Below are 23,629 nucleotides of genomic sequence, written 5' to 3'. Positions count from 1 at the left end.
AATCCTCAGAGTGGCTTAGTGAGGGTCGAGGAGTTCTTCCCCCACTTTCTCGGGAAGGGGAAAAGGAAAAAAACAAAAAAATGAAGAGCAAACCTAGCCAGACCACTGGTGATAACTGCCTGAGGACTATGAATAGGGGATATGCAGGGAGGGGTTGCTGTTTCAGGGGTAGTGCTGTGGCACCAGATAGGAATTTGAATTTCCGGGCCGCTCTCCATAATCGCCAGGATTTCCACTTAAAGGGCAGGTGCCGCAAAGGCCTTAGGATAAACAAAACTGATATGCTCCCGCTTGGCTCGGTAAAGTATGATAGTGCTGGGCATTATCTGATACAGAGGGATAGTATACGCTAGGGCTTGTGTGGCAAATGATGTGGTAAATTTGATATCCCAATGACAGCTGAGATTGAAGAATCATCGTCCCTTCAAGTGAGTGGGATATTAAAGTAGTTTAACCCTGACACCTGTGTGAACTTGATAGAGAACAGCCTACAGTCCAGCTTATATTCTTGGCTGAAGCCCTGCCTTGCTATTCCAGGATTCCTCTTCTCTATTTAACGATCACAACTAGAGACTACTCAGAATCCTCGTGCTAATTCTTCTAAGCCCATGATGATATATGGTGTTCCAAATCTGTTAATTAGTTTGTCAAGTCTTAGATTTATACTTTTCTGGATGCATAGAAGATATCTTGGAACTCCCTCCGCCTTCACACCCGGCACACCACTGCTGCCCTCCTCTTCAGTCCCCTTTTGAAAGAACAATTTCTCCAGGAGGGCTTCCCTGATTAATTACTCATCTCCCCATTTTGTTTCCCCCACCAATTGCCACTTGAACCCTTCTGGGTCACTTAAGCATTTGGGGACTCAGAGCCCTCCTATCCCTAGTGTATTTATGTACATATATTTATACTGTTTTTTTAGTTGGGTTTTTTTCTGGCATTTGTTAAGTGCTTTCTATGTGTCAAGCACTACTCTAAGCCCTGGAGTGGATACAAGTTAATCAGGTTGGACATGGTCCCTGTCCCACATGGGGTTCACAGTCTAAGTAGGAAGGGGAACAGGTATTGAATCCCCATTTTGCAGTTGAGGAAAATGAGGCGCAGGGAAGTGAAATGACTTGCCCAAGGTCACACAGCAGGAAAATACTGGAGCAAGCAAGCACTGTTTTTGCTCTGTAGCTTCAATTTAGTGTCTGACTTCCCCTTAAAGACCATAAACTCCTTGAGGGAAGGGATCATGTCATATATTATACCCCATTTTAGTCTTTCAAGCACTAAGTACAGAGCTTTGCACAGAGTAAGACCACAATAAATGCCACTGATTGATTGACTGACCTTGGGATGAAGAAACACATGTACTTTGAGCTGACGGGGCTGATAATAGGAGTGGCCAAAACTGTGTATGCAAACATCAATCCAATAAATGTAGACAAAGAGTCTCCAGGATTGGAAAGCCAAGTTTGGAAACACGGTAAGAAGAAAACATAAGCAAGAGAGGACCACCAGGACAGCAGGTTGGAAGACAAGACCATCGTGGCTCAGTGGAAAGAGCCCGGGCTTTGGAGTCAGAGGTCATGGGTTCAAATCCCGGCTCCGCCATTTGTCAGCTGTGTGACTTTGGGCAAGTCCCTTCACTTCTCTGGGCCTCAGTTACCTCATCTGGAAAATGGGGATTAAGACTGTGAGCCCCCCGTGGGACAACCTGATCATCTTGTAACCTCCCCAGCGCTTAGAACAGTGCTTCGCACATAGTAAGCGCTTAATAAATGCCATTATTATTATTTTTATCTTGGCAGAAAGGGCTATTGGGAGGTGAGAGATTACGGTGGCAACCTTGGGGAGGAGGAGTGTGGATACACTGGCCTTGGGGACAGAGTTGGTCCCACTGGCAAGGGAACTCAGAATGTGCTGACAGACTAATTGTGCAGATCCAAACGTGAAGTGAGTGAGATAATAATAATAATTATTATTATTGTGGTATTTGTTAAGTGCTTACTATGTGCCAGGCACTGTACTACGCACGGGGGCGGATAAAAGCATAAAAGCAAATTGGGTTGGATACAGTCCCTGTCCCATGTAGGGCTCACAGTCTTAATCCCCATTTTACAGATGAGGTAACAGAGGCCCACAGAAGTGAAGTGATTTGCCCAAAGCCACCCAGCAGACAAGTGGAGGAGCAGGATTAGAACCCATGACCCCCCAGGCCCGTGCTCTTTCCACTAAACCATGCTGCTCCCAGGGTTCCAGGGACCTTGAATCCCTCCAAAAGAATCCCTCCAGAAACCAGGTGGCAGGGCCTGGGGGAAAAGGCAAGAAACATCAGGATCAGGGACACCACTGGGTGAAAAGACATCTGAGGCACGCGTCAATCTCCATCGTTTGGGAGACAATGAGGAGAAAGAGTCCTCTTGTGCAGTCAGTCAAGCAGTGGTATTTACTGAGCGCTTACTGTGGGTACAGCACTCTATTAAATATTTGGGAGAGTATACTACAGTAGGTAGAGAGAATCCCTGCCTTCGAGAAGCAGCGTGGCTCGGTGGAAAAGAGCCCGGGCTTTGGAGTCAGAGGTCATGGGTTCAAATCCCGGCTCCGCCAATTGTCGGCTGTGTGACTTTGGGCAAGTCACTTCACTTCTCTGGGCCTCAGTTCCCTCATCTGTAAAATGGGGTTAAGACTGTGAGCCCCCCGTGGGACAACCTGATCACCTCGTAACCTCCCCAGCGCTTAGAACAGTGCTTTGCACATAGTAAGCGCTTAACAAATGCTATCATCATCATTATTATTAAACAGTTAAAGAACAGAATTTTCACCTGTAAGTCTCTGGTTACAGGCCGGTCTCCTCTGGTGATCATTCATTCATTCAGTCGTATTTATTGAGCGCTTACTGTGTGCAGAGCACTGCACTAAGCGCTTGGGAAGTACAAGTTGGATCTCACCCCATTTTAACCATCTAGGGCACTAACACTCACCCATTCTGCAAATGTCTAGGAAAGCCCAGAGCTGAAAAGAGGCAATGCTACTTTCTAAAGTCAAAATAAGATCTTCTCAGTAAACATTAGCAGACAGTAAAAATTAACACAAGTTTTTTTTTTTAATATGATCTCCTAGCTACAACTGAAACAATATACCCCAGCACTCCATGGGCTTGCTGCCACACTGGGTGAAGAAGGGAAGGCTGGGATGGGGGGTGCTCCATTTTAGAAGCCTCTGATGGGTTTTGGTCTTGTCTGGAATATCAGAGGTGACACATTTCTCCGACTCAGAGCCCCACAGGAGGGTTTTTAGTCAAGAAACTCATAAGGGCCCTCAGAGTCAATTCCTGGGGAGAAAAGTTGGCAAGCCTCTTGCAGACGGTGGAGGCCACCCTATCCAGCAACGGAGGGCAGGGTGATCGAAGAATATCAAGGTGCCAGCGGGGTGGAGAAAGGCTGGTGAGAGAGACAGAAGAGTGGACTGAAGAAAAGGCAGAACAGAAGGCAAGAAAAATAGGAAGAGGGAAAGGTGTCCAAGAGAGAGACATTTTGGGACAATTATTAAGTGGAACAGACGGAAATTCACAGGAGAAAACCACTGATAAGATTAGAAGGGCCTACTGTGTACCAAGCACTGTTCTAGGCTCTGAGATCAACTACATGGGTGAGAATTAAACACAGCCCCGGCCCCTCGAGGAGCTCGTAGTCTAAGAATTAGGAGGGGGAAGGAATGAGAGATAGAGACATAAGAAGAAACAGTAACAACATGAAAGCAATATATAAAAAAAAACAAACCAGGATAATGCTAAATACACCAAGAGAGGGCATTGTGATTAGAGGAGCAAAGTTTCAAGCTCCTAATAGCTCGGAGTCCGACAAACAGCTGTGGCCACCATCACGGGGAGACCACCATCATTCCAACATTCGAACCTTTCCCGGCAGGAAAGGAAGGGCTGATGAGAGTCCTGGTCACCGGTGGGGAGGGGTAAAGGCTTCTCTTCTTCCTCCATGGCATTTACAGAATCTGCCCTTTCCTCTCCATCCAAATTGCCACCACACCAGTTCAGGCAATGGTCATATCCCAGTTTGGGGTTTTTTTTATGGTCTTTTTTAAGCACTTTGTATGTGCCAGGCACTGTTCTAAGCGCCGGGGTAGATACAAGCTAATCACGTTGGACACTGTCCATGTGGAACTCCCACTCTTAATCTCCGTTTTACAGGTGAGGTAACTGAGGCACAGAGAAGTTAAACGACTTGCCCAAGGTCACCCAACGGACAAGTGTCAGAGTCAGGGACTGCTGCATCCGTCTCCTACCGGATCTCTTGGCTTCCAGTCCCTTTCCTTTTGAGTCCATATTTCATTCTGCTCCCTCGATGATTTTTCTAAAATGCAACTCTTCCCCACACCTTCCCACTTTTTAAAAACCTCCAACGGTTGCCAGTTCCTTGTTGCATCAAGAAGAAACTCCTGACCACTGGCTTTAAGAAAATCAGTTGCACTCAATCTTCTCCTCCCCTTACTTGTCCACTCTCTTCTCCCACTATACTCCAGCTCGAACTCGTGATTCCTCTCGTTAATCTACTCACCGTGCCTCATCCTCATCTCTCCTACCATCACCCTGTTGCCCCCTTCCCATCAGATAAATCACTGCTCTCCCCATCTTCAAAGCCCTTCTGAAATCCCATCTCTTACACGAGGCCTTTGCTGATTGATTTCTAATCTCCCCATTTTATATCCAGTGCTTCGAACAGTGCTTGGCACATGGTAAGCGCTTAACAAATACCATTATCATTATATGACCCAACTGGCATTTCAGCACTTCCGTGCCACCTAACACTTAATCAATCAAAAAATGGTATTTATTGAGCGCTCACTGTGTGCAGAAGACTGTACTAAGTGCTTGGGCGAGTACAACACAACTTAAGCACTCAGAGGCCCCAGAGCACTTATGTACCTATCTTTATACTCCATTACTTCAACGTTTTCATGTCTTTGCTGCTAGATGGCAAGCTCCTTGAGGACACAGGATGATGATGTCCTCTCTCGAATGCTTATTATTATATCATCATCATCATCATCAATCGTATTTATTGAGCGCTTACTATGTGCAGAGCACTGTACTAAGCGCTTGGGAAGTACAAATTGGCAACATATAGAGACAGTCCCTACCCAACAGTGGGCTCACAGTCTAAAAGGGGGAGACAGAGAACAAAACCAAACATACTAACAAAATAAAATATATAGAAAAGATATGTACAAGTAAAATAAATAAATATATACAAGTATATAAGTATATACATATATACAGGTGCTGTGGGGAAGGGAAGGAGGTAAGATGGGGGGGATGGAATTATAATAACTGTGGTATTTGTTAAGCGCTTACTGTGTATACTAAACTCTGGGGTAGATGCAAGATAATCAGGTTCTACGTGGGGCTCACAGTCTAAGTAGGAAGGAGAACGGGTATTGAATCCCCATTTTGCAGATGAGGGAACTGAGGCGCATTAAACTTAAGTAACTTTCCCAAGGTCATACAGGAGGTAAACTGAGATTAGAACCCCAGTCGTCTGTGAGGCCAGAGCTCTTTCCACTAGGCCCCAAGGCTTCTCATGACCTAGTAGAGTGCTCTGCACACCGTAGGTATTCAATAAATACTACTGATTGATTACTCCAAGATACCGTAGGTATTCAATAAATACTACTGATTGATTACTTCAAGATGGTCTGTTCGGCAGCAGAGAATATTCACTGGAGGTAGAAGAGGTTGGAGGCAGAAATATCAACGGGGAGATTAATATAGTCATTTAACAGCATTATGGTAGATCTTGTATCAGGGTAGTAACTGTTGGAGTGGGAAGGAAAGGGTGAATCTTTAAATGTTATAGAAAAAGAAATGGCAGGATTGAGAAGCCGGTTGCGTGGCCAGGCTAGCAGGGCATGAGGATATCAGAATGACATCAACACTGTGGGCTTCTGAGAGGAGGTAGTGGTGGCAACAAAGATAGGAAAGTTAGGAAGAGATCTGGTTTTAAAAGGTAATCAATCAATCAATGGCTTTTATTGAGCACTCACTGTATTAAGAGCTTGGGGGAGCACAGTTAAAAGAGTTGGTAGACACATTTCCTGCCCACAGGGAGCTTACATTCTACAGGGGGAGATGGACATTAATATATCTAAATTACGGGTATGTACCTAAGTTCGGTGGGCCTGAGGTGCTTTGTGGCCTAGTGGATAGAGCACAGGCCTGGAAGTCAGAAGGATCTGGGTTCCAATCCCGATTTTGCCACCTGTCTGCTGTGTGACCTTGGGAAGTCCCATCACTTCTCTGTGCCTCAGTTACCTCATCTGTAAAATGGGGATTAAGACTGTGAGCCCTCTGTGGGACGGGGACTGTGTCTAAACTAATTAGCTTGTATCTACCCCAGCGCTGACAATGGTGCTTGCCCCATAATAAGTGCTTAACAAGTACCATCATCATCATCATCATTATTATTATTACAGATCATATGTGCATATAAGTGCATATGTGATGCAGAAGGGAGGGAGAGAGAGAGAGGAGAGGAGGGAAAAGAGAACTCACTCAGGGAAGGCCTCTGGGAAGAGATGGGATTTTAAAAGAACACAAGCTTGGAAGTCAGAGGATCTGGGTTCTAATCCTGGCTCTGCCAATTGCTTGCTGTGTGACCTAGGACAAGTCACAGCTGCTCTGTGCCTCAGCTTCCGCAACTGTAAAATGGGCATTAAATACCTGTTCTCTGTCCTAACTAGGCCGTGAGACCCATAAAGGACAGGGACTGTGTCCAACCTAATTAACCTGTACTTACCCCAGTGCTTAGAACAGTGTTAGACACATAGTAAGCGCCTAACAAATACCGTTAAAAAAAATAAGGTTTGGCAGGTGGGAAGTGTCAGCGTGGCTCAGCGGAAAGAGCCCGGGCTTTGGAGTCAGAGGTCATGGATTCAAATCCCGGCTCCGCCAATTGTCAGCTGTGTGACTTCAGGCGGGTCACAACTTCTCTGGGCCTCAGTTACCTCATCTGGAAAATGGGGATGAAGACTGTGAGCCCTCCGTGGGACAACCTGATCACCTGGTAACCTCCCCAGCGCTTAGGACAGTGCTTTGCACATAGTAAGCGCTTAATAAATGCCATCGTCATTATTATTAAGCGTCCTCTATGCAGGAGACTAAAGCGTAGGCCATCGGCCCGTTCCTCAGAAAAGAGGCCAGGCTCTGATACACATGACCATTTTTCCATCTATAAAAAAAAGTCCCAGCGCCAACTGGTCTTTCTTGAGCTTACAGTAGGTTCGTTGCTTGAGAGTTATTCTTAAAAAGAGAGGATCTAAACGCTATGTTCCATAATGACTGCTTGCCGAATTTATGATGTCCTGTACATATGGCTGATAGCCACTCTCTAAGCTTCTTTGTAGAAAGAGCGAGCCACCGAGATTACACAGGATCTATTTAGGCCAGCGATGGATGCATTGTCACTGTCTAGAATTAGACAGCTACCTTAGTGGGACACACTTTTTAGTTCCATTATTTCATGGAGCAGCGTGACACACTGAGTCCAACATATCACTGGCAGCTTTAGCCCTCGATTATTTCTTTGAGGAGGACCGTCAGGGCCGCTGACATTTGCCTATTTTCTCTGGAAGCATTTTGAAACTCATCCTCTAGCAAAGTCAGAGGAACCTGCTCACCCAATGGGACGAAAATGTCAGGTCTAAAGAACCAGGCCAGTTTAGCCTCTCGAACCAATCAATCAATCAATCAATCGTATTTATTGAGCGCTTACTATGTGCAGAGCACTGTTCTAAGCGCTTGGGAAGTACAAATTGGCAACACATAGAGACAGTCCCTACCCAACAGTGGGCTCACAGTCTAAAAGGGGGAGACAGAGAACAGAACCAAACATACCAACAAAATAAAATAAATAGGATAGAAATGTAACAGCTTTCGGAAACGTAGGGTACTGGCTAGAGTTCTTCTTGTTCATTACGTTAATAAGCTATATAGTAGGAAAATGCATTGTTACTGGTGAATCAAGGTACCTCATTTTGTTCTGTTAGCAGGGCACAAAGGAGCAGCTTAATAACGGTAATAAGAACAATTGTGGTATTCATAAAGTGTAGTTTGACCATGGCCAAGTCGCTTAACTGTTTTATGCTTCAATTGCCTCATCTGTAAAATGGGGATAAAGACTGCGAGCCCTGCGTGGGACAGGGACTGTGTCCAGCCTGATTACCTTAATAATAATAATAATAATAATCATGGCATTTATTAAGCGCTTACTATGTGCAAAGCACTGTTCTAAGCACTGGGGAGGTTACAAGGTGATCAGGTTGTCTCACGGTGGGCTCACAGTTTTAATCCCCATTTGACAGATGAGGTCACTGAGGCACAGAGAAGTGAAGTGACTAGCCCAAAGTCACACAACTGACAATTGGCAGAGCCAGGATTTGAACCCATTACCTCTGACACCAAAGCCCATGCTCTTGCCACTGAGCCATGCTGCTTCTCTTATTATCATTTTATTACTATTATTATTATTATCATTAATAATAATAAAGGTATTTGTTAAGTGCTTACTATGTGCCAAGCACTGTTCAAATGCAGGGGTAGATACAAGGTAATCAGGTTGTCCCATATGGGGCTCACAGTCTTAGTCCCCATTTTACAGATGAGGAAACTGAGGCACAGAAAAGTGAAGTGACTTGCCCAAAGTCACACAGCAGAAAAGTGGCAGAGTCAGGATTCGAACCCATGCTCTCTGACTCTCAAGCCCAGGCTCTTTCCACTGAGCCACGCTGCACGTACTATGTTCCAGTCACTGCTAAGCACTGGGGTAGATACAAGCAGCGTGGCTCAGTGGAAAGAGCGTGGGCTTTGGAGTCAGAGGTCATGGGTTCAAATCCCGACTGTGTGACCTTGGGCAAGTCACTTCACTTCTCTGTGCCTCAGTTCTCTCATCTGTAAAATGGGGATTAAGATTGTGAGCCCCCCCGTGGGACAAACTGATCACCGTGTAACCTCCCCAGTGCTTAGAGCAGTGTTTTGCACATAGTAATAATAATAATGGCATTCATTAAGCACTTACTATGTGCAAAGCGCTGTTCTAAGCACTGGGGGGGATATAAGGTGATCAGGTTGTCCCACGTGGGGCTCACAGTCCTCATCCCCATTTTACAGATGAGGTAACTGAGGCCCAGAGAAGCAAAGTGACTTGCCCAAAGTCACCCAGCTGACGAGTGACAAGAGGCAAATTTATGTGTTTAACCAAACCGTTAGTGTTAGCAATCAACCGGGCAAAACATTAGGCATAGTTAATACCATCTCAGTAGAGCAGCCGAAAATAGGCTACATTATTAAAGGACCAACTAAGATTTCCGAAGAGTCAACTCTGAGTAAGGAGGGTGCTATGTAGAATAGGCCACATCCAAGAAGTGCATGATGGATGGCCTGAAGGCAAACCGGTCCAGAAGGGGTGCAATCAGAGCTTTCGACCGGAGGCGGGGGGAGACAGAGGAGGGAGAGAAGGCCGGGGGGCCGGGGGTGGGTGGGTGGTCGCCCCCAATTCCACCTGTTCAACCCCCTCGGATCACTCAAAGAAAGCAACCTCCTCCGCACATTCCACCGGCCCCTTGGCCGAGGGCAGTTTGCAAGGGAACTGCTCACTTGAGGTTCAGCACAGGAGATCGTCCAGAGAAAGACACACGATCCATTTTAAAGGGGGGCCAAATTCTTCAAGATGACATTATCCTCGCTGGAAAAAGCAGAAAAACACATGATGACAATATGAGAGCTCGATTACCGAGATGCCAAGGAAAGTATTTTAAACTCCACAAGCACTAACTGCAAACTGGAGCCCCCTGGTAAGTTAAGTGTTACGGCCCGGGGGACCGTCCAACGGAAAATGTTCCCGATGCCGTCTTAGCTCCAGTGTAAGACAGTGTATACACTTTACCGTGTTCCACATTGGTAGGTTCCCTAGGTAATCTGTTCTCTGTCTCCCCCTTTTAGACTGTGAGCCCACTGTTGGGTAGGGACTGTCTCTATATGTTGCCGACTTGTACTTCCCAAGCGCTTAGTACAGTGCTCTGCACGCAGTAAGCGCTCAATAAATACGATTGATGATGATGATGATGATTGGTAATATAAAATAGTTTAAAAGTGATCGCTTCCCTGACATTTTATAGCCATTACAGAAATTCTTCCTTCGAACACAAACTTAGAGTGACTCTACTCTGACAGGCTTCCAAGTTAGGAATAGGTGTGGTCTCCCGACCCCCAAGGCAAGGAGGCCCAGGCCCAGATGTGAAAAAGAATTTTTGGGGGTTCGTTGTACTTACCGACTAGAAATAGACGATGCTGCCTTTTTCCCATCGGAGGCCTCTGCTCTATTCTGCTGATTCTCCAATCATCATCATCAATCGCATTTATTGAGCGCTTACTATGTGCAGAGCACTGTACTAAGCGCTTGGGAAGTACAAATTGGCAACATATAGAGACAGTCCCTACCCAACAGTGGGCTCACAGTCTAAAAATGGGAGAGAGGCAAACATCTGGCTGTGTGAGCGACGTCCAAACTACACGATTTCCTGACGCTGCTGTCATCTCCCAGGAGAAAGTTCTCCTGGATGGAAATAGGATCTATACAGGGTTGGATCTGGCCTGATGGTTCTGGTGTTAGGCAGGTAACATGTCTACCAAACTCTGTTGCCCTGTATTCTCCCAAGTGTTTAATACAGTGGTCTATGTATAGTAAGTACTCAATAAATACCATTGATTGATTGATCGATTGTCTAGCAGAAGCTTTTGAGTCATTGGTCAATAACTTTGAATTGGTCTGTGTATAGGAAGTACTCAATACCACTGATTGATTGATCGATTGACTAGCAGAAGCCTTTGAGTTATTGGTCAATACCCGAGTGCTTTCCTAGAGAAGCAGCGTGGCTCAGTGGAAAGAGCCCGGGCTTTGGAGTCAGAGGTCGTGGGTTCAAATCCCGGCTCCGCCACTTGTCAGCTGTGTGACTTTGGGCAAGTTACTTCACTTCTCTGGGCCTCAGTGACCTCATCTGGAAAATGGGGATTAAGACTGTGAGCCCCACGTGGGACAACCTGGTCACCCTGTAACCTCCCCAGCGCTTAGAACAGTGCTTTGCACATAGTCAGCGCTTAATAAATGCCATTATTATTATTATTATTTCCTAAGGACCAGGAGAGTCAGTCCTGGGAAGCTTCAAGGATGAGCAGCAGTGGATCTTTCTCCACTACAGCCTGGGGGGACTGAGCGTGTGTGTGCAGATATAGGTCCACACTTCCAGTCATCCCCCAGCCATCTTCATCATCATCATCATCACCATTATCATCAGTGGTATTTATTCAGTGCTTTCAGTGCGCAGAACATTGCACTATGCGCCTGGGAAGGTACAATGCAACAGAGTTGGGAGACAAGTTCCCTGCCCACAGGGAGCTCCCAGTCTAGACTATTTGCCTCTCACAGGTTGCTCTGAGCTGCCTCGGAGCTGGGAAATTTGGATCTGACTAGCCAGAAACAAGTTTTCAAAGCAGAGGGCAATCCCTGGGTTTCCCCCACTGCCAACCAGTTCTAGCTTGGAATGTCCCATGTTTCTGAGTACATCCTTTCTGAAACATGCAAATAGTCAATATCCGCTGATCAGTGGTTTAAAAGCAGTTATGGTTAACCACAATTTTGCAAACACAACCAAGGTTCCTGCGCTGTCTGGGTCTATATACACCTCCGCAGTCTCTCTTCCTTCCCTCCACCCATTCCCTCCCTCATTCCCAGTGTCCCGTCTCATGATTGGGATCTCCCATTAATGTGCAGCAACACCAACTAGCCTCCTCCCTCTGCTTGGGAATTTTCCAGGTAGCAGGAAAGGCGGTAGTCTGGAGTCTCTTTTCCCTCTCTCTCTCTTTGTCTCAGTGGCTGTGCCCATAAAGGTGGGAAGCAGAGCAGAACGTCAAGTTACTGCCTTATAATACCGTGAGTGATGGACTCAGCCCACTTCCTCAATGACCGCCACAAGACAGCACCAATACTGTCAGGGCAAGGACAAAGACAACACAAAGACATCAACAGGCAAGGTTGTGAGCAAACCCTTAGGAGCATCACTGCCACTGCTGCCATAGCACTTGTGTGCATATGTGTGACTTTATTTATATTAGTGTCTGTCTCCCCCTTTAGACTGTAAACTCGTCGTGGGCAGGGATTGTGTCTGCTATAATATTAAATTGTACTCTCCCAAGTGCTTAGTACAGTGCTCCGCACATGGTGAGCACTCAGTAAATACGATCGACTGGCTGACTATTCTTCCAGAAACAGTTTTTATCAGAATGCTTAATGGTGGCAAGCTTGCCTCTGCAATTGTCTTCTCTTTCCCCCCTGCCTCTATGCTCAGAAGCTCCTGGATTGCTTCTATTCCATCTTTCCAAGTCTCCTCTGTCTTCTCTTTCCCCCCCGCCTCTATCCTCGGAAGCTCTTGGATTGTTTCTATTCCATCTTTCCAAGTCTTCTCTCACTCCCAACTCCTCCCTCCCTCCTCCACCCCACCCCCAGCACTAAACGGGGCCATTCTCAGGTTTAGGTTGAACCAAGTTATTCATACCATTTTCGGGGAAGCATGTTTTTCTAAAACACCACCTGCGACACTCTCTACAGTCTTCAACCAGCTCTAGGACTCGGACTAATAAAAGGGCCACAGAGTTCTCTGGAATCACTTAGAGGAAAGGTTTCGAATAGCTGTAATAGCTTGGCAAGGATTTCAAGCTAGAATAACCCATTCCTGGAAGAGAGACACAGATACATTTCACGAAGAAGAGTATTTCATGGACTTGGTGTTCTCTGAAGTTATATGAGTAACATTTACCTGAGGTTGCCGGGCTGTGCTGTCCTGGCCTCATTTTTAAGAGCTCCTAAAAGCTGGATCTCTGTTTTCCAGTTATGTGGAACTGGGGATTTCCTATCTTATCCATCTGCGCCAGACGGTCTTCAATCTTGTCCCTCCTGTTGATGTCACTGTGTTGTTTTTGCAATTTCTACCTGGCACCGGTTCCAGACCAAAAAAAAAAAAAACCATCGTCACCTTGCAAATACACAATCATTTCCCCTGATAATGCTACAGTCACCTCGGTGCTGGGCAGAGAATCAAGACTGTGACTGAAGCAGCTGAACATTTGCACATGTGTCAAGCACTTAAGTGGATTTACTTCTCAGTCTGTCACCTGCAACCAATCTGCAGACTGAATTACACGGCATTCAATAGGGGATTTTTAGTAAACAATGGAAAGAGTGAAAACTAAAATGTGACATGCTACTGTCGTCATCATCACCTCTTTAAAAAGAGATTCTCCAAGGTATAAGACCTAACATGAAAGTATATAAATTAAATTGTATCATTCCTGGATAGTAGTTTGTTTGTTTTTTAATGGCATTTATTAAGCACTTACTATGTGCAAAGCCCTGTTCTAAATGCTGGGGAGGTTACAAGGTGATCAGGTTGTCCCACGGGGGGCTCACAGTCTTAATCCCCATTGTACAGATGAGGGAACTGAGGCCCAGAGAAGTTAAGTGACTTGCCCAAAGTCACACAGCTGACAATTGGCAGAGTTGGAATTCGAACTCATGACCTCTGACTCCAAAGCCCGTGCTCTTTTCACTGAGGCATGCTGCTTCTCTATGCCATTTGCTCATTAGAAGAGTTTGGTATATAAAAAGCCCTGCTAATTTCTTTTGTTTAAGATAAAAGTCCTGGCCACGAAGTTTCATTACTGCTTTCTTTGGGCTAACTTCATTTAGAGGCTTTAAAACAAAGGAAGTATGCTTTGCTGTCTGCAACCAATCTGTATGCTGAATTATACAGCATTCAATAGGGGATTTTTAGTAAACAGTGTAAAGAGTGAAAAGTAAAATGTGACATGCTACCGTCATCATCACCACCTCTTTAAAAAGAGATTCTCCAAGGTATAAGACCAAATGTGACAGTACATAAATTAAATTGGATCATTTCTGGATAGTAGCTTTTCTATGCCATTTGCTCATTAGAAGAGTTTGGTATATAAAATGTCTTTTGTTTAAGATGAAAGTCCTGCCCATGAAGTTTTATTATTGCTTTCTGTGGGCCAACTTCGTTTAGAGGCTTTAAAACAAAGGAAGTATGCCTTGCTGTGTCCATACTAGAGGGGCACTGAATGATGTGGAGGTGAAAACAGTGGACTCAATAGTATTTATTGAGTGCTAACTTTGTGCAGAGCACTGTCCAAAGCACTTGGGAGCTGAGAGTCTAATGGGGAAGACAGATATTAAAATAAATTACACACAAGGAAAACAACCCGGTCTAAGGATATGTACATAAAGGCTGTTGCAGTGATTTGGGTTCCTAAGTCCTTTAGGGGTAGGAGGGAGAATGGTGGTGGTGGGAGGATATTAAGGATTAATCAGAGAGGGCTTTCTGTAGGAGATGAAATTTTTGTGGAGGGCTTTGAAGATGGGAAGAGGGTGGATATGAAATGGAGAGAGAGTAGGAGGAGGAGTATTTAGAATTTGGCCAGGATGGAGATGCTGGCCTGTTTTTAGTAATAATAATAATAATAACAAAAACAATCATGATAATTGTGGTATTTGGTAATAGTAGCATTTATTAAGTGCTTACTGTGTGCAGAGCACTGTACTGAGCTCTGGGAAAAATACGCAGATGGGAATTAGAAGCCATCCCTCTCCCTTGGGGGGCTCACAACCTAATGTTAAGCACTTACTATGTGCCAAGGACTGTACTAAGCGCTGGGGCAGATCCAAGATAAACAGGTCAGACACAGTCCCTGATGCACTCTATAAGGGAGGGGGAGAACGGATATTTAGTTCCCATTTTACAGATGAGGAAACAAGACTCATCTGGAGGAGGAGAAGCAGCGTGGCTCAGTGGAAAGAGCACAGACTTTGGAGTCAGAGGTCATGGGTTCCAATCTTGCCTCTGCCACTTGTCAGCTGTGCGACTTTGGGCAAGTCACTTCACTTCTCTGGGCCTCAGTTCCCTCACCTGTAAAATGGGGATGAAGATTGTGAGCCCCCTGTGGGACAACCTGATCACCTTGTATACCCCCAGTGCTTAGAACAGTGCCTTGCACATAGTAAGCGCTTAATAAATGCCATTAAAAAAAAAAAGACTTGCCTAAGGTCACACTGCAGGCAAAGTGGTAGGGCCAGAATTAGAACTCAGGTTTCCTACCAGTCCTGTGCTCTCAAACTTTCTGGAGCGGGCTGGCCACTGGCTCCCAGCAAGCGGGTTTTCCATCAGGTTTAGCTCCTCACCATGTTTTCCTTGAAAGGGGAAACCTTTGACCGCTGAGCAGCTTGGAGACTGGCCACTACCAGCTGCCCGCCCCCCCCCCCCTGTTGGCTGCTTAACCAAGATCCTAATTTCCTGGACAGTGGCAGGAGAAAGGGCGGCAAGAGGGATTTGATGCGGAATCTAGAGGGTTCCTGAATCTTTCAAGAGGATTATAACCTCCAAACGCTTTGAGAACTTATGATCTGGTGATGATGTCCACAGACAACAGGGCAGCACAACTAATCAAAATTCGGGGAATATCATCCTGGGAGTCTCTGCCCCATTCACTCCCCCACGGTGGTTCGCTCCAAGCCAGTTGGCATATGGTCTTGCCACCCCATCATCATCATCAATCGTATTTATTGAGCACTTACTATGTGCAAAGCACTGTACTAAGTGCTTGGGAAGTACAAATTGGCAACATATAGAGACAGTCCCTACCCAACAGTGGGCTCACAGTCTAAAGACCATCCTCTCTGACTTATAAAACCCTCTTTTCTGAGGCAAATTTGAACAAGGATGGATCACTGACTGCCTTTACTGAACGGCTCTCCCTCTATGGTATTTGTTAGGTGCTGGCCTGGACACAGTCTCTGTCCCACTTGGGGCTCCCAGTCTTAATCCCCATTTTACAGGTGAGGTAACTGAGACCCAAAGAAGTGAAGTGACTTACCCAAGGTCACGCAGCAGGTACATGGTGGAGCCGGGTTAGCACCAAGGTACTCTGGCTCCCAGATCTTTCGACTCATTCATTCAATCGTATTTATTGAGCGCTTACTGTGTGCAGAGCACTGTACTAAGCGCTTGGGAAGTACAAGTTGGCAACATATAGAGACGGTCCCTACCCAACAGTGGGCTCACCGTCTAGAAGGGGGAGACAGACAGCAAAACAAAACATACCAACAAAATAAAATAAATAGAATAGCTATGTACAAATAAAATAGAGTAATAAATCCGTACAAACATATATACATATATACAGGTGCGGTGGGGAGGGGAAGGAGGTAAGGCGGGGGGGATGGGGAGGGGGAGGAGGGGGAGAGGAAGGAGGGGGCTCAGTCTGGGAAGGCCTCTTGGAGGAGGTGAGCTCTCAGTAGGGCCATGTTGCTTCTTTAATAATAATTACATATTACAATTACATATTACATATATACATATACATATTACAATATTACAAAAATAATTACAATTACAAAAAAATTACAAAAATAATCGACTTGACACCCGTCCACTTGTTTTGTTGTCTGTCTCCCCCTTCTAGACTGTGAGCCCGTTGCTGGGTAGGGACCGTCTCTATATGTTGCCAACTTGTACTTCCCAAGCGCTTAGTACAGTGCTCTGCACACAGTAAGCACTCAATAAATACCATTGAATGAATGAATGAATGAATGAATGAATGAATGAAATAAGGATAACAGTTGGTATCTGTAAAATGCTTTTTATGTGCTAACCGCTGGGATGTTAGGTGCCACATCCAGGATAATCAGATTTCTACTTTGGTTCTCTGCTGAAGATCAAGTTGCAACTGCTCCAGTCCCTCACCTCCCTGCTATAGGATGAGGGAACTGAGGCCCAGAGAAATGAAGTGATGTGCCCAAAGTCACTCATCTGACAATTCTATTTATTTTATTTGGTTTATATGTTTTGTTTTGTTGTCTGTCTCCCCCTACTAGCCTGTGAGCCCGCTGTTGGCTAGGGACCGTCTCTAGAGGTTGCCGACTTGTACTTCCCAAGCGCTTAGTACAGTGCTCTGCACACAGTAAGCGCTCAATAAATACAAATGAATGAATGAATGAAATAAGGATAACAGTTGGTATCTGTAAAATGCTTTTTATGTGCTAACCACTGGGATGTTAGGTGTCACATCCATAGAGAAGCATAGAGAAGCATTTGTTAATATCCATAGGGAATCCATAGAGAAGCAGCATGGCTCAGTGGAAAAGAGCCCGGGCTTTTGAGTCAGAGGTCACGGGTTCAAATCCTGGCTCCGCCAATTGTGAGCTGTGTGACTTTGGGCAAGTCTCTTAACTTCTCTGGGCCTCAGTTACCTCATCTGTAAAATGAGGATGAAGGCTGTGAGCCCCATGTGGGACAACCTAATCACCTTGTATCCGCCCCAGCGCTTAGAACAGTGCTTTGCACATAGTAAGCGCTTAATAAATGCCATCATCATCATCACACCCAGGATAATCAGATTTCTACTTTGGTTCTCTGCTGAAGATCAAGTTGCAACTGCTCCAATCCCTCAACTCCTTGTTATAGGAAATTAGACCCAAAGGCTAATTAGAAGGGGGGGGGGGGATGTGACATTGCGGACCCCAGGATTCACCACTTATGACTTCAGATCTCATAATGAGGGCTCTAATTGGGCAGGATCCAATTTATGGGATTGCTCAGCGGAGAAATTTGCACTGGCAGGGACGAGGCGGAGGTCAAAGGGTGAGCGACTGAGATCTGATATCTCTCCTTTTTGCTACCAAATTTATTCCATGCACCTGGCTCTCTGGGCACCGTTTCAATGAGTGAGACGCAGTTCCTGCCTCCAGGGATTACGGAGTAAATAAGAGGCTATTAAAATAGGACACTCATAAAATTCAACTCAATGCTCGGTTCTATAATAGTTTGGCTTTTAGAGCCTCTAAGACATGCAATGCCCCAGGCTTCTCAGTTGAATCACAACCATTATTATCAACACCATTCATTCATTCGATCGTATCTATTGAGCGCTTACTGTGTGCACAGCACTGTACTAAGCGCTTGGAAAGTACAATTCAGCAGTAGAGACAGTTCCTGCCGATGCCACCAGCATCGAAAAGCGGTGACTATGAATCAATTAATGGTATTTATTCATTCAATCATATTTATTGAGCGCTACTGTGTGCAGAGCACTGTACTAAGCGCTTGGGAAGTACAAGTTGGCAACACATAGAGACGGTCCCTACCCAGCAGCGGGCTTTATTGAACGTTCACTATGTGCAGAACACTGTACTAAGCGCTTGGGAGACTACAATACAACAGAATTAGCAGTCGCAGTCCCTGCCCGTGACGAGCTTAGAGCAAGACTGCTGGTTGGTTATCAGAAACCCCTGCTAGTCAATCAATCAGTCTATAATCAATCAATCAATCAATCGTATTTATTGAGCGCTTACTATGTGCAGAGCACTGTACTAAGCGCTTGGGAGACTACAATACAACAGAATTAGCAGTCGTAGTCCCTGCCTGTGACGACCTTAGAGCAAGACTGCTGGTTGGTTATCAGAAACCCCTGCTAGTCAATCAATCAGTCTATAATCAATCAATCAATCAATCGTATTTATTGAGCGCTTACTATGTGCAGAGCACTGTACTAAGCGCTTGGGAAGTACAAATTGGCATCACATAGAGACAGTCCCTACCCAACAGTGGGCTCACAGTCTACAGTACGTACTGAGCATTTACTTTGTGCAGAACGCTGTACTAAGTGCTTGGGAGAGTACAATAGAGAAGCAGACATGATCCTTGCCCTCAAGGAATTTACAATCTATGGGGAGACAGTTGCTAAATTAAATCATAGGTAGGGGAACCAATAGAGTATAAAAATATGTACACACAGGGGAAGGGGAAGTGAGAAATCTGCTCAAATTATTTTTCTTTTCATTTTTAACCGCCAAGTAGTGTACCTTCGTAAGGCAGGATCTGAAAATAAATTTCTAGAATTGAGGCTAATACAAAGTAATTCTGCCGCTGGCCTGGGATGATTCTGTTTTTGTTTCCATTTAAATTGCACACAGACTCTGATGCTGGTGACCTCCAGGGTCATTTTTCTAAAATCACACCTCTGAGCCTCTAACCCCAAAGTAGCAGAAGATGGCTCTGCACTGGCCAAGTGAGTTGGGTCATTAGTCAAGGGCGAGGAGGTGGTGGGGGTGGGTGGAAACTCAAGAATGGGCAGAGATAAGGTCAGTAACTTCTGATTGATTGATTACTACTAATACTACTAATAATAATGGTATTTATTAAGCACTTACTATGTGCAAAGCCCTGTTCTAAGCACTGGGGGGGGGGGGATACAAGTCTATCCTGTATAAATATAAATATCTATATTTAGACTGTGAGCCCAATGTTGGGTAGGGACTGTCTCTATATGTTGCCAATTTGTACTTCCCAAGCGCTTAGTACAGTGCTCTGCACATAGTAAGCGCTCAATAAATATGATTGATTGATTGATTGATACAAGGTGATCAGGTTGCCCCACGTGGGGCTCACAATCTTAATCCCCATTTTACAGAGGAGGTAACTGAGGCCCAGAGAAGTTAAGTGACCTGCCCAAAGTCACACAGCCGATAAGCGGCAGAGCCGGGATTAGAACCCATGACCTCCCAAGCCCGGACTCTTTCCACTGAGCCACGCTGCTTCTTACCTTACAGTAACAAGTGTTGCCGGGCTCAGTTTCAAATCCTGAGACTCAGCCAGGAGAGCCAAGATGTAGACTCGATCAATCGTATATGTTGAGCGCACACCCTGGACAGAGCACTGTACTAAGCGCTTGGTGGAGTGCAATATAACATGTTCTCTGCCTTCCACGTGCTCAGATGGGAACCATTATGCTCTCAGATTGAAATTCCACTCCTCTTTGAGACTGCTCCCTTTCCAGCCGTAAACGTCGAGGCTCCGTAATGCGCACGAGACAACTTGGAAACACACAATAAAAGTTAACACGGAAAGAATGTTGTTGATGCGCTGATCTTAGTGTGGGCAGCTCGGAGCCAGCATAACTCCAGATGCCAGTTTCTCATCTAGATATTTTCCCCACTAGGCCATAAACCTCTTAAGGGCAGGGATTGTTCCGACGGCACTTATGGCCATAGCCAAAATTTATTTATTTATATTGACGTCTGTCTCCCCCTCTAGATTGGAAGCTCACTGTGGGCTCATGGTTATATTATACTCTCCCAAGCACAGTGCTCTGCACACAGTAAGCACTCAATACAACTGCCAACTCTGTTGTATTGTACCTCCCAAGCGCTTAGTACGGTGCTCTGTACACAGCAATCGCTCAATAAATCTCGTTGATTGATTCATTCAATTGTATTTAGTGAGCGCTTACTGTGTGCAGAGCACTGTACCAAGCTCTTGGGAAGTACAAGTCGGCAACACGTAGAGACCGTCCCTACCCAACAAGGGCTCACGGTCTAGAAGGGGGAGGCGGACAACAAAAACAAGACATGTGGACAGGTGTCAAAATCGTCAGAACAGATAGAATTAAAGCTCTATGCACGTCATTAACCAAATAAATAGAATAGTAAATATGTACAAGTAAAATAAATAGAGTAATAAATCTGTACAAATATATACAAGTGCTGTGGGGAGGGGAAGGAGGTAGGGTGGGGGGGATGGGGAAGAGGAGAGAAAAAAGGGGGCTCGGTCTGGGAAGGCCTCCTGGAGGAGGTGAGCTCTTAGTAGGGCTTTGAAGGGAGGAAGAGACTTAGCTTGGCCGATGTGTGGAGGGAGGGCATTCCGGGCCAGGGGAAGGACGTGGGCCGGCGGCGGGACAAGCGCTTAGTACAGTGCTCTGCACATAGTAAGCGCTCAATAAATACGATTGATGATGAGAACGAGGCACTGTGAGGAGGTTAACGGCACTGAAGCGGAGGGTGCAGGCTGGGCTGGAGAAGGAGAGAAGGGAGGTGAGGTTGATTGATTCCCAAGCAAGCGATTCATCCATGTAATAGCTATTCTAAACCTCACAGGTCCATGAGGGCAATGAAATCACAGTAAATATCAATCGTCACATATATTCTGGGTTTACGTTCATTTTATACTATTCTCGGCACACCCAATCGTCACTTCCTCTAGGAAGAATTCCCTGCTTAATCCCCCCCTTTCTTGGTCATGTCATCTGCTCAGCCTTCTAAGCACTCAGGCACTTAGCTGTCTGTTACTTATTTACTCATTTCTGTTCAATGATAACTGTGCATTATGAGTGCAGAGGCAGAAACTGGGGGAGGAATTGGAGCCAGGCTGGGGATGAGCACTGGGAAGGTATGGGCTTCAACGAGTTAAGTGGCCAGAAAGTCTCCATTTTATGTCTTTGATCTCTGCTTGGGAACTCTTGGGTGTTTCGGAGAAGTGGAAGGAGTGAGGAGGAGCAAGTCTGGGAGTTGGGCTCAGAGAGTTATGGGGACCACTGCATCCATGGAAAGGGCCCTGAGCTGTGTTTATCATTTCTAGCTATTCTCTCACTGTTTTAACAATTGCATATTGCCAACTGGGTGGGTCCACTTGTCTCCCTCAGAATTGTCTACCTCGTCTCAGAGAGCAGGAATCTCACCTTTTATTTCTGTGTATGTTTCCCAAGTGCCCAGGAGATGGCTTGGCCTTCATTTAGGTTAGCTTCAGTCATCTGATGAGGAGGAGGAGGAGAAGAAGAAGAAAGAAGAGGAGGAAAAGGAACTGGTTGTTGGCAGAATGAGAATGAAATCATTTGTTTTAGGGCAATCCTGTTTCTTGACTTGGTAAAACCACAGCAGTACTGTTGGAATGAGGCAATTTTCCAAAACCTCTTCTTCTTAATGCATACAAACCTACCTGGTTTTGAACACCAGGGAAATAATTTTACAAAGGAAATTCTTATTTCACTGCTAAACAATGTGCTTGCCTAGGTGGGAACACATAAATATTTTAATTCAGTGATACTTACTGGGACTTAGGGTGCTTTATTCCTCTTCCCCATCATGTTCAACTCTTAGGTTTCCAGGGGAATTTGCCATGTGGAAGGAGACAGGCAGAGGAAGGCCTGTTTTCCAGAGAGTCATGGGCTGCTAGCAAGCTCAGAGAGTGAACTAATTCGTGATCACGCTAATGGATAAAGCAAGAGACCGGCAAATGTGATGGTTGCCTCATCTACCTGCGTGGGAATCAGCAGAAATTGGGCCATGACTGTGGTGCAACTTGAGGGCCTAATTCTTAGTATTTTTTCATGGTATCCTTCAAGCCTTCTGAGCCACTCCTGAAGAAGGATCTGATCTAGGGTGGTGTTACTCAGTGAGTTTGCTCTCCTAGCTCTGCAGTTTGCCCCTTGTGAGTAGGAAACATGTCTACCATCCCTGATGACAACAATAATATTAATATTATTATCCCTGATGATAACTCTATGTACCAAGCACTGTTCTAAGTATTGGGGTAGGTATAAGGTTATCAGGTTAGACTACATCTAACGCAGTGCCTGTCCCACATGGGGCTCACAGTCTTAATCCCCATTTTACAGATGAAGTAACGGAGGCACAGAGAAGTGAAGTGATTTGCCCAAGGTCACACAACAGACAAGTGGCAGATCCGGGATTAGAACCCATAACCTCCTGACTTCTATCCTCTATGCCACACTGCTTCTACTCACCCAAGTGCTTAGTACGGTTCTCTGGACACATTAAGCACTCAATAAATACCACTGATGATTCGCATGTGTTTTCAAGTGCCTGTCAGCTCTGCACACAGTAGACAATCAATATTCATGATGACGATGGTGATGATGATCAGTCAGTCCATGGTATTTATTGAGTGCTTATCTGTAAAGTCCATTTGGGAGAGTATCATTTAGTTTACAAACTAGAGGACAAAGATCTTCCTTCCTCTCAGTGCAGAAATAATGACAGAAGCATCGCCCAGGAGGTTGGGACATTCATCATCATCATCATCAATCATATTTATTGAGCGCTTACTGTGTGCAGAGCACTGTACTAAGCGCTTGGGAAGTACAAGTTGGCAACATATAGAGACAGTCCGTACCCAACAGTGGGCTCACAGTCTAAAAGATCTGTCCATTCGATCAGAACTGGACAGGAATAGCAGATGCTATTTTCCTTACTTTATGTGGAGGCCATTATCGGGGAGCAGTTTCAGAGAACGAGAAATTCAGGTGTTGGAACCCCTAAAGTGAGCTAATCCACTAGACTGGTCGGTATGGCAGAGTTATCAGTGCCCATTTTGGATCAATTCCTGGATTCCCTTTTATTACGGGACAAATAGGGTTTTAGAGGGGGAGACAGAGTCCTGGGCTGGCACCGTACATGGCCTGATATCCACTTTCCAGACAAGAAACACGATGAACCAACAGTACAGTCCAATGGAGGAACGAAAGATTACCTCCAGTTACACCATTCCTTATGGCTCTTCCTGAGTGGATGAAAACTGGATATGCAGAGGGAAGGCTCAGTGGAAAGAGCATGGGCTTTGGAGTCAGAAGTCATGGTTTCGAATCCCGGCTCCGCCACATGTCTGCTGTGTGACCTTGGGCAAGTGACTTCACTTCTCTGAGCCTCAGTTACCT

The 23,629-nt window shown here is 45.4% G+C and overlaps 1 protein-coding gene across 1 annotated transcript in view; it reads left to right on the top strand.

Moving 5' to 3' along the window:
• The first annotated feature begins 392 nt into the window (after window positions 1–392).
• The window catches only part of METTL21C (methyltransferase like 21C), a 34,299-nt gene continuing 11,062 nt past the window's right edge, over window positions 393–23,629 (top strand). Inside the window, exons 1-2 of the mRNA XM_038758797.1 lie at window positions 393–428; window positions 3,264–3,476. Of these exons, the coding sequence (XP_038614725.1) occupies window positions 393–428; window positions 3,264–3,476 (249 nt within the window). The remainder of the gene's footprint in view (window positions 429–3,263; window positions 3,477–23,629) is intronic.

Source organism: Tachyglossus aculeatus, chromosome 17 (assembly GCF_015852505.1).
Source record: "Tachyglossus aculeatus isolate mTacAcu1 chromosome 17, mTacAcu1.pri, whole genome shotgun sequence".
Lineage (NCBI taxonomy): Eukaryota > Metazoa > Chordata > Mammalia > Monotremata > Tachyglossidae > Tachyglossus > Tachyglossus aculeatus.
Note: the sequence above shows the minus strand (reverse complement) of the source record. Positions and strands in the feature narration are given on the sequence as shown.